This window comes from Amblyraja radiata, chromosome 22 (assembly GCF_010909765.2).
Source record: "Amblyraja radiata isolate CabotCenter1 chromosome 22, sAmbRad1.1.pri, whole genome shotgun sequence".
Lineage (NCBI taxonomy): Eukaryota > Metazoa > Chordata > Chondrichthyes > Rajiformes > Rajidae > Amblyraja > Amblyraja radiata.
The window spans coordinates 11,268,527-11,278,472 of record NC_045977.1 but is presented as its reverse complement, the minus strand read 5'-3'; the positions used below and the strand labels follow the sequence as shown (position 1 = coordinate 11,278,472).

Sequence of the window (9,946 nt, the reverse complement as noted above, 5' to 3'; positions counted from 1 at the left end):
AAGCTGAGTAGCTGGAAATGCTGCTACTAATTTCCCAATTACTTTTGCCACCTGTCGAATAGATGGTTGATTAGTTAGAATCAATTTGTTGCAGGCTTTCATCAAATCTGCTGCCTTGTCCTTTGGCAATGTTACAGACATGTGGACAGAGTTAATTGTGAATCCCAGATAGTCCATAGTTGTGGATGGTGTCAACTTAGATTTATCTGGATGTATGATAAACCCCAGTGTTTCAAACAGATGTTTAGTAGCTAAAACCGCTGATTTAGCTAATTCCAGGGTTTTCCCCACAATCAAAATATCATCAAGATATGCCATAACAATATGTTTTTGTTTCCTTAGTATTGCCAAGGCTAGTTTCAATATCTTGGTAAATAGTCTTGGGGCTGATGTTAAGCCATTAGGCAACGCTTTATACTGCCAAAGTTGCCCATCCAGTTAAATTTTAGGTATCTACGATGATCCTTATCAATGGGTACTGAATAGTATACATCTTTAAAATCAATGCATGCCATGAAGTATCCTTCGGAAACTAATTGTTTGGCAGTAACAAATGTTTCCATTTTGAAATGTATATACTTAACAAAAGTATTCAGTCTAGTTAAGTCAATGATGATGCGACATCCACCATCCTTCTTGGTTTTTGTAAAAATGTTCGATACAAATTCTAGAGAGTCATGCTCCGTTCTCTCTATAACTCCTTTAGCATGTAACCTCACCAGTTCTGCATGTCCTTCGAATTTCTCCCGTTGTGAGAGTACAAACTCTCTGTCAGGTACATGTTGAACTGGTGGCATACTTTTTTGGATGAAATCAATTTTGTATCCCTGAATACTTTGTAGTATATATTTATCAAATGTAATAGTCCTCCATGCTTCCAAAAACAAGTGTAACCCTCCCCCTGTTAGTACAGGCCCTACACCTTTTATGTTCTGGAAGGAACCAGACCCACCTACCTCCATGGTTACCGGGAGTGTGTTCATTTTTTTGGCCTCTGTTTCTTCACTGGTCGAGGCGCCGGAGTGTGGGGTTGGCGCATCTTCCATGAGGGCCCCACTGGGCCTTGGCCTAAAAAAGACCTTCGTGGTTGATGTGCGGCCCTTATGCTTTCACCAGCACCCTGGTGTTGATGCCTGCTGGTGGGCGCATAGGGTTGCTGCCGCCTGGGGTGTGTGGTTTTACTCGTTCCTGCAGCTGCCCTCATAAGCCCAACGGCTTTAGACTCTTCGTCCAGATCTTTCACTTGCTTGGACAAGTCTTTTCCAAACGGCAGTATTTGTGGCTGTGCAGTTGCCGTTTTGCACAACCCTGCGAATTTGGGGTTGAGGGCAGGTTTGATGGCGTTCTTCCGTAGGCAGTTTATTTCCTACTGTGTATTACACCGTAGGGCCAGTGTGTCCTGCTGGTTATCTGTCATTTCGACCCATCAACAGAACGAGCGTAGGACGTTATTGCTGGTCAGAAGTTTTAATACTTTCTGGAGCTTCACCTCCTGGGCCCTTATGCCCAGCCGAATGTACCCCCAGATTTGGCTGTTGACGGTGGGTACATTTAGCGAGATGCAGTTCTCCGGAGGTATATACTTGTCCATTGTTTCATTGACTACCTGTTCCTGCAGTGGGTGGAAGGACAGGTAGTCTATACTAGCCGCCAGTTTCGCCTGCAATAGCTGTCCCGCTTGCGGTGGTACTGCAAACCTGTTGACCACTCCCAGCAGCTCTTCCTGGCCCTGCATCCCCAGCACACGGCTGGTATCTTCAGCCACGAGCCCCTCTTCCAGGCCAGCCCAACCCTGGCCCCCAACGCTCCCCTCTGTCGAGGGAGATGCGATGGACAGCGCCGAATACGGTGCTGTTGTGGGTGTGCGAGCACTCCCATGGTGAGCTTGCTCCATCTCCCGGAGCAAGTCTCGTTGGAGCATCTGCTCCATCAACCGCTCCATGCGGGATAAACGGTCACCTTTGCTGCTCTCGGGCAGCGCGTCCTCCTGGCCGGACTCGTCCGAGTCTATCGGCCGGACCGACTTCTGCTTTGCCTTGCCTCCAACCCGCTGCGTTGGTTCGAACTGAGCAGCTTGCGGAGTTGGGCTCGGCTGAGCAGTGTTTGAGTCGGTGGCTGTGGACCACAGGGAATGCGGTCCCAGTGCCGTCGGTCGCCCCCCCACTGCCGGAACCTTCCTGGTCCACCACAGTCGTACGGGACGTGACCTTCTTTACTTTCCTTCCCTTGTCCATGTTCGCTGAAACACAGAACACAGCAAGGGTTAGAAATAAACGACCTCAGAATAAGATTAACTTACCTGCAGGTCCCATGTTAAACTTTGCCGCGGGAGAGCTCTTCTCCCGCCCGTTGCTGTTGCACTGCGTGAGACGCTATGTCGTGCATGCATGCTGGCGGGGTCTTCACGTAGTCACTCACGTGACTCCGAAGTAAAATAGAACACAAAATGCTGGAGTAACTCAGTGGGTCAGGCAAGATCTGTGGAGGGAATGGATAGAAGATGTTTCGGGTTGGGACCTTTCTTCAGACTGATTGTAATGGGGATGAGAAAGAAGGAAAACCCTTAAATCAGTGAGACCAAGTGCATACTAGCCGGCTGTTTCACCAAACACTTGCCTTCGGTCTGCCAATGTCTGCTGTATTTCCCGGTTGCTAACCATTGAATCAACGTTTCAGGCCAAACAGAAGTGTCTTCAACCTGACAATTTACTGGATAATAATTCTATCTCTATAAGCAAACTAAGTGTAAGCTTAAAACAAGTTAAAGTCATTTCTTGGAGACACAAAGAACCGCAGATGCAGGTTTACAAATACAAACACAAAAATGCTGGAGTAACTCAGTGGGTCAGGCAGCATCTCTGGAGGACATGGATGTGACTTTTGAGGACATACGCAATCTGGAGGAACAGCACCTCTTATTCCGCTTGTAGCCACAACAGGCCATTATTGTCTGTGGGGTAGGCCTATTGTGTGCCCATATTTCCTTGATTATCGGTGCTTTTTGCATATCTATCTCTCATTTCTCCTAAGTACCGTCCATATCGCTTAATTTCCTCTCCCGACTCTCAGTCTGAAGACTGTGTCTCGAAGAGGGTGGCGCAGCGGTAGACCCTTAAGGGCCTGTCCCACGAGCATGAGACTCCATGCGGCAAGCGCGACCTAACATGGTCGCTTGAGCCGTACGGCCTCGCGGGGCCAGTCCCACTTCGATCGCCGGAGATGTATGGAGTTGTGCTGAGCTGGTCCCGACATCGCGCGGGGCTCCAAAAAACTAACTGTGTTAAAAAATTCTGCGCGGCAACGGCCTTCCGGCCCGCAGCCGCCTCGACGCCGTAAGCACCGCCTCGACGGGCGTGCGCACCGTCTCGATGCCGTTCGCAACGTCTTGACGCCGTACGTCACGCACAAACTTCCCGCGGACTTCGCTCGAACGTTACGTCACTCACTCTACTTCCGCGCGGCCCCCGCTTCCGGTTTGGTCGCGCTCGCCGCATGCAGGCGCATGTTGGTGGGACCGGCCCTGTACGGGGATCACTCGACCTCCGCGCGGCTCCCGCTTCCAGTTTTGTCGCATGCAGGTATCATGCTCGTGGGACAGGCCCTTTACAACACCAGGGACCCGGGTTCGATCCTGACTATGGGTTCTGTGTGTACGGAGTTTGTACGTTCTTCCCGTCACCTGCGTGGGTTTTCTCCGAGACCTTCGGTTTTCTCGCACAGTCCAAAGGCGTACAGGTTTGCAGGTTAATTAGCTGGGTATAAATGCAAATTATCCCTAGTGTGCGTAGGATAGTGTCGGTGGGCCGAAGGGGCTGTTTCCACGATCTATCTCTAAACTAAACTAAAACCCTAAACGTCTGATCAGTCTGAAGAAGGGTTTCGGCCCGAAACGTTACCTATTTCCTTCGCTCCATAGATGCTGCTGCACCCGCTGAGTTTCTCCAGCATTTTTGTGTACCTTCGATTTTCCAGCATCTGCAGTTCCTTCTTGAACCCTAAACGTCACCTATGGTTTTCTCCACAGATGCTGCCTGACCCGCGGTGTTACTCCAGCACTGCGTGTCAAAGATCTTTGCTGTGTGTCTGGAGAGAAGGCGTGCAGAATAGGACGAGTTGGTGGCCGTTAAGGTGTGCGGGGTTGGGGGCCGGTCAATCACTGGGGTGCTGGGGTGGGGCAAAGAGGGTTGCTTGGCAACGGGGAAGCAGGTGCGGCGGCGATGGGACGAGCGGCCGCTGAGGTGGGCGGGGCCGAGTCTGTCTGTCTCCCGGGGGCGGGGCTAGGGGCGGGTTGCTGGGCAACAGTGGAAGCAGCGGGATGAAGTGGTCGATGAGGTGGGCGGGGCCGAGGGCCTCTTCGATCACAAGGGGCGGGGCTGGGGACGGGTTGCTGGGCAACGGGAGAAGCAGGAGCGGCGGCGATGGGACGAGCGGCCGGTGAGGTGGGTGCGGCCCGGGCCTGGGCCTGTCACCACCCGGGGGCGGATTTAGGGAGGAGGCGCGGTAAGGCGAGGGCGTGGATCGCTCACCTGGCGCACTGTCTGTTGTGCTCCAAACACAGCAGCAGCGCTCTCCCACAGCTCTCCCAAACAACCTGCAACCTTACTGCCGAGGATCAGGATTTACCGCCGTGAAGTCGGCTTCCAGGAATTGTCAAGATGTTTAAAAAGAAATCCAAACCCACAAGTCCCACCAAGTAAGTGATTCACTATTTATTTGCACCAATGCATTTTTTTAAATTGCTTTATACAGAACATGATCACGTCTTTGTACTATTGCGGGTTGTAAACTTTTACCAAGTTGCCAACAGAAGATGTTATTAATTCAACACCTGGACTCCTTTGAGGCCGATCATACGTGCCAGATCCTGAACTTAAAAGTATCGAGTTGCCGTAGGAAGGAACTGCAGATCCTGGTTTACACCGAAGATAGACACAAAATGCTGGAGTAACTCAGCGGAATAACTCACCGGAGTAACCCACCCATTCCTTCTCTCCAGAGATGCTGCCTGTTTCGATGAGTTACTTCAGCATTTTGTGTCTACCAGTTGGTGGATCAAGCTTCTTTCCATATTCTACCCTTGAGTCGCTACAATGTGTGAACTGAGGTTATCGAATAAGCTACGGGTTCGGCTGATCAGTTCCCACCTGGGGATTCAAATCGGGCTTGACTAAAACCAAAGATAGCTCCTCTAGTATCTTTGACTAAAACTCCAATAAGGTTCACCTTTATTTCAAATGTTACACATTAACTTGGTTCTGCATGCAAGTTGCCTGGTCGAAATATTGTTTTCATAACATCCTTTTAAACTCGAAAGGGTGTGGCCACGTTGATAATTTTAATGTGTAAGAAGGAACTGCAGATGTTGGTTTAAACCGAAGATAGACACACAAAGCTGGAGTAACTCAGCGGGACAGGCAGCATCGCTGGAGAGAAGGAATGGGCGACGTTTCGGGTCGCGACCCGTCTTCAGACTGCTGTTACTGACCAAAGATCTTATAGCTCCGCTATAAGATCTTTGTTACTGACTACTGACCCGAAACAGACTGGCTACTGATCTGAAACGTTACCCATTCCTTCTCTCCAGAGATGCTGCCTGTCCCGTCCAATTACTCCAGCTTTTTGTGTCTATTTTTGATAATTTTAATAGTCCGATTGAATTAAGATTAAGTAACAGACAAAGCTGTGTGCTTCAGATTAAATTACACCAACTTTACTGTAATTACGCCTACCCCCCCCCCTCTATTAATGGTTATCGGGCAACCCCTGGGCTTGGAAGGAGGGGACATGTCGATCCGAGGTTTAATTGGGATATTTTAACTTCATATCCAAGCGCACACACACAAATTGACCCAAGATTGCTGACTGACCAGTAGTCGTATTATTGCAGGTTGACTCCCCTGCATTGCCTTAATCGGTACTTTCAAAATAACTGCTTTTTAGTGGATTGACTTCATGATTTCTGGGTACACCAGAGCAAATGATTTTCAATAAAAATACTATTGAAGATAGTATTCTTCATTCTGAAGAAGGGTCTCGACCCGAAACGTCACCCATCCCTTCTCTCCAAAGATGCTGCCTGCTAGGTTACTCCAGCATTTTGTTTCTACCTTTGATTTAAACCAGCATCTGCAGTTCCCTCCTATACAAAATAGTATTGAGATTTGTTTCTCGAATCAATCTGCACTGACAGACCAATATCCCTGTGGGCAGATCAGTGATTCGTTTTAATAGCACTTCACAACAGGGAATCAACTCGCATTCCACAATGCAGAAGCTGAAACTAAAGGGGCTGCTCTGTTTACAAGTAATAGATTTAATAGATAAATCCTGATCGTGGTGATTTTGACCCCACCTATTCCAGGCAAAGATACTAGAGCTCTAGTATCTTTGATTCCAGGTATGACCTGTCTTTGAGCATCCCCATCGCCATTAGTGTGAGGTCATGTGGTTGGACAAAGCAATTTATATTCAGAGTAGATGACCTTAACTGGCTAACCTTAAAAAAATGTATTCCTTGGATGAACAGTTAAAGTTAAAGTGTACCTGCTGGGTGAACTAATCTTTCAGTAAACAATTAGGAAAAGGGCAAGAAATATGTACATTGATAATTTAAAAAATATATACTAAATGCATTGCTTGTCTGTTGGTATCAGAAATGTTTGGGCACCCTGTTTTACTCAGAGTTCTTTGTTGCTTTTCCAGTTCCAATCTTTTATCTGTGTTTATCTGTGAATGCAAATGTTCAACCATTGGTGGTAGTGCCTTCAGCTACTGAAGCCTCAAGCTCTGGAATTTGCTTCCTAAATGTTTCTGCCTCCCTTCCTTTCGTCAAGCTGCTCCCAAGAGTTAACTTTTTGAGTCACCACCCCTCCCCTTTTGGTCCCTGGCCCAAACATCTTCCTCTGTGAAAACACCTGCGATGTGCCTTTGGATTTTTTGCTGCGTCAAGGCTGTTATCAGAACTATCTAAATGCCATGAACACCGATTACTGCTGTGGGGTGATTAGGCTGCTGCCTCACAGTGTCAGAGACCCAGGTTTGATTCTTATCACAAGGGCTGTCTGTGCAAAGTTTGCATGTTTGCCTTGTGACCACGTGGGTTTCCTCCCATATCCCAAAGACATGCAGGTTGAAAGTTATTTGGCCTCTGCAAAATTGCTCTAATGTATAGGGAATGGATGCAGAAGTGGGATAACAACGCCAGTGTGAATGGGTGATTGATGGTCGGCATGGATTCAGTGGGCCAAAGCGCGTTCCCATGCTGTATGCAGTGTTAGCTGTGAGGAGGATGCTAGGAGGCTGCAAGGTGACTTGGATAGGCTGGGTGAGTGGGCAAATGCATGGCAGATGCAGTATAATGTGGATAAATGTGAGGTTATCCACTTTGGTGGCAAAAACAAGAAAGTAGATTATTATCTGAATGGTGGCCGATTAGGAAAGGGGGAGATGCAACGAGACCTGGGTGTCATGGTACACCAGTCATTAAAAGTAGGCATGCAGGTGCAGCAGGCAGTGAAGAAGGCGAATGGTATGTTAGCATTCATAGCAAAAGGATTTGAGTATAGGAGCAGGGAGGTTCTACTGCAGTTGTACAGGGTCTTGGTGAGACCACACCTGGAGTATTGCTGTACAGTTTTGGTCTCCTAATCTGAGGAAAGACAATTCTTGCCATAGAGGGAGTACAGAGAAGGTTCACCAGACTGATTCCTGGGATGTCAGGACTTTCATATGAAGAAAGACTGGATAGACTCGGTTTGTACTCGCTAGAATTTAGAAGATTGAGGGGGGATCTTATAGAAACGTACAAAATTCTTAAGGGGTTGGACAGGCTAGATGCAGGAAGATTGTTCCGATGTTGGGGAAGTCCAGAACAAGGGGTCACAGTTTAAGAATAAAGGGGAAATCTTTTAGGACCGAGATGAGAAAAACTTTTTTCACACAGAGAGTGGTGAATCTCTGGAATTCTCTCCCGCAGAAGGTAGTTGAGGCCAGTTCATTGGCTATATTTAAGAGGGAGTTGGATGTGGCCCTTGTGACTAAAGGGATCAGGGGGTATGGAGAGAAGGCAGGAACAGGATACTGAGTTGGATGATCAGCCATGATCATATTGAATGGCGGTGCAGGCTTGAAGGGCCGAATGGCCTACTCCTGCACCTATTTTCTATGTTTCTATGTTTCTATGTATCTTTCAATCAAGTTTAATCAGACCACTTTCACAATTTTCTATTTTTTAGTTAATGTTTTAAAATGTTTTAGCTTTGAGAGGACCCATCTCTTCATTCTTGAGAGTAGAAATATTGGTTGGTCTGTGATCCCATCAACTAATGTATATGTGATGCACAGAAACTTGTGAAATAGTAGTGGGGATATTTTACTTAACATCACAATAATTATTATAAATGTGGATAATCTTGTCTCCTGGTTTTATAAACTTGCAAAGTTAATTTCATTGGAAAATATGTAAATGCTGAGGGCTATTTGAATTAAGCACCTGAGAACAGGTGTATTAAGAGTGTTAAATAAATGCAAGGTGTTACTCAATAGAAGAAGATTGAAAGACAATCAACATGGGAATGTGGAAGATAAATTGTATCTTGGCATTTTACTCGATTTTCTTTTTGAGGATCTTGCACAACAAATTGAAGTATAGAATTATATCCATCTGGATTTCAGGATAAGCATGACAGTACAGTTTAGTTTATTGTCACGTGTACAGAGGTACAACAGTGAAAAGCTTTCTGTTTCGTACTATCCAGTCAGCGGAACGACAATACATGGTTACAATTGAGCTGTTTACAGCGTATTGTTGAAGATTCATTGACTACCAAATAAATTACTTAATGTAATGCTGAACTGATGACTGACATACTGAAAGTGGCATTCTGGACACCTCCCAATAGCACGGTATCTGTTATCATTTTTAAAATGACTTAGGAGGCTGGAATATTGCTTGCAAGATCTAAATTTGTGGAGGGCTCTAAACTCGCCAAACATATTACCAAGTATGCTGTGATTCAAAAGGCTTTAATAGAGAGTGCATTCAGTACAGTTTGATACCACATTAGAATATGGTGCATATGCACAGTAACATGCTTGGACTAAAAGAGAGAGAAAAAGATCAGCTTTTGCTTGATCAATTGTCAAAATCATAATTTAGTGATTGCAAGGAACTATTGTAAAATGTGGAATATTTGTTAATCTCAGTAAATTTATATGCTGATACACTTTTCCAGTATTCTAAAATGTAATTATGTAAAGGCTAATGTGAACTGAAATTGATGTTACATTACATTGATGTTTTGAGGGTTGCATTCTGTGGCAAAACCTGTTCCAGTCCCCAAAAATGGAAACAAAAGGAACTGCAGGTGCTAGAATCTTACGCAAAACACAAAGTGCTGGAGTAACTCAGCGGGTGTGTGGATGGAATGGGCGAATGATGTTACCCTTCTTGGTTGAGACCCTTCTACATCTGTCCATTTCTTACATAGATGTTGCCTGACCTGTTGAATTCCTCCAGCACTTTGTTTTTCCCTGTAAATGGAAGATGTAAATGGAATACAAAGCCTGTAAACATGAAATGTATAGGAATGTTACCAGGCGTCACCATTTTTGTAAAGCTTTGCAGGTTAGACAACATTCTAGTTGCATGCCTCAGGCACTGAAACTGGTGCCAAACCTTTCCCCAAAACCAAAACCCATGCAAACTTGGTCTTTCCACTCCTATTGTGCTATGAAATGCAGCAGCAAACCACACCCTTAATTTGATAGGCAATCTGTACCTTGTGTACAAATCTTTTTCTCTAAAAATTGTGATAGTGTTAAGATTTCATATTTTAACATGAGCAAAGGGCTTCAAAAGAGCCAAATTGTAAGGAAAATCAACATTGCAGCAATTATTTAACAACATAGTAATGAGTGGTAGACTATACTCTTATTAGCATTTAAA

The 9,946-nt window shown here is 45.9% G+C and overlaps 1 protein-coding gene across 3 annotated transcripts in view; it reads left to right on the top strand.

The window, feature by feature from the left end:
- Nucleotides 1-4,390: 4,390 nt before the first annotated feature.
- Nucleotides 4,391-9,946, top strand: part of ppl (periplakin) — a 72,078-nt gene continuing 66,522 nt past the window's right edge. The window contains exon 1 of one of the 3 annotated variants that reach the window (XM_033040397.1): nt 4,391-4,693. In XM_033040397.1, the coding sequence (XP_032896288.1) occupies nt 4,656-4,693 (38 nt within the window). In that variant the 5' untranslated portion in view covers nt 4,391-4,655. The remainder of the gene's footprint in view (nt 4,694-9,946) is intronic. The other 2 variants (XM_033040399.1, XM_033040398.1) reach the window with 2 other exon arrangements.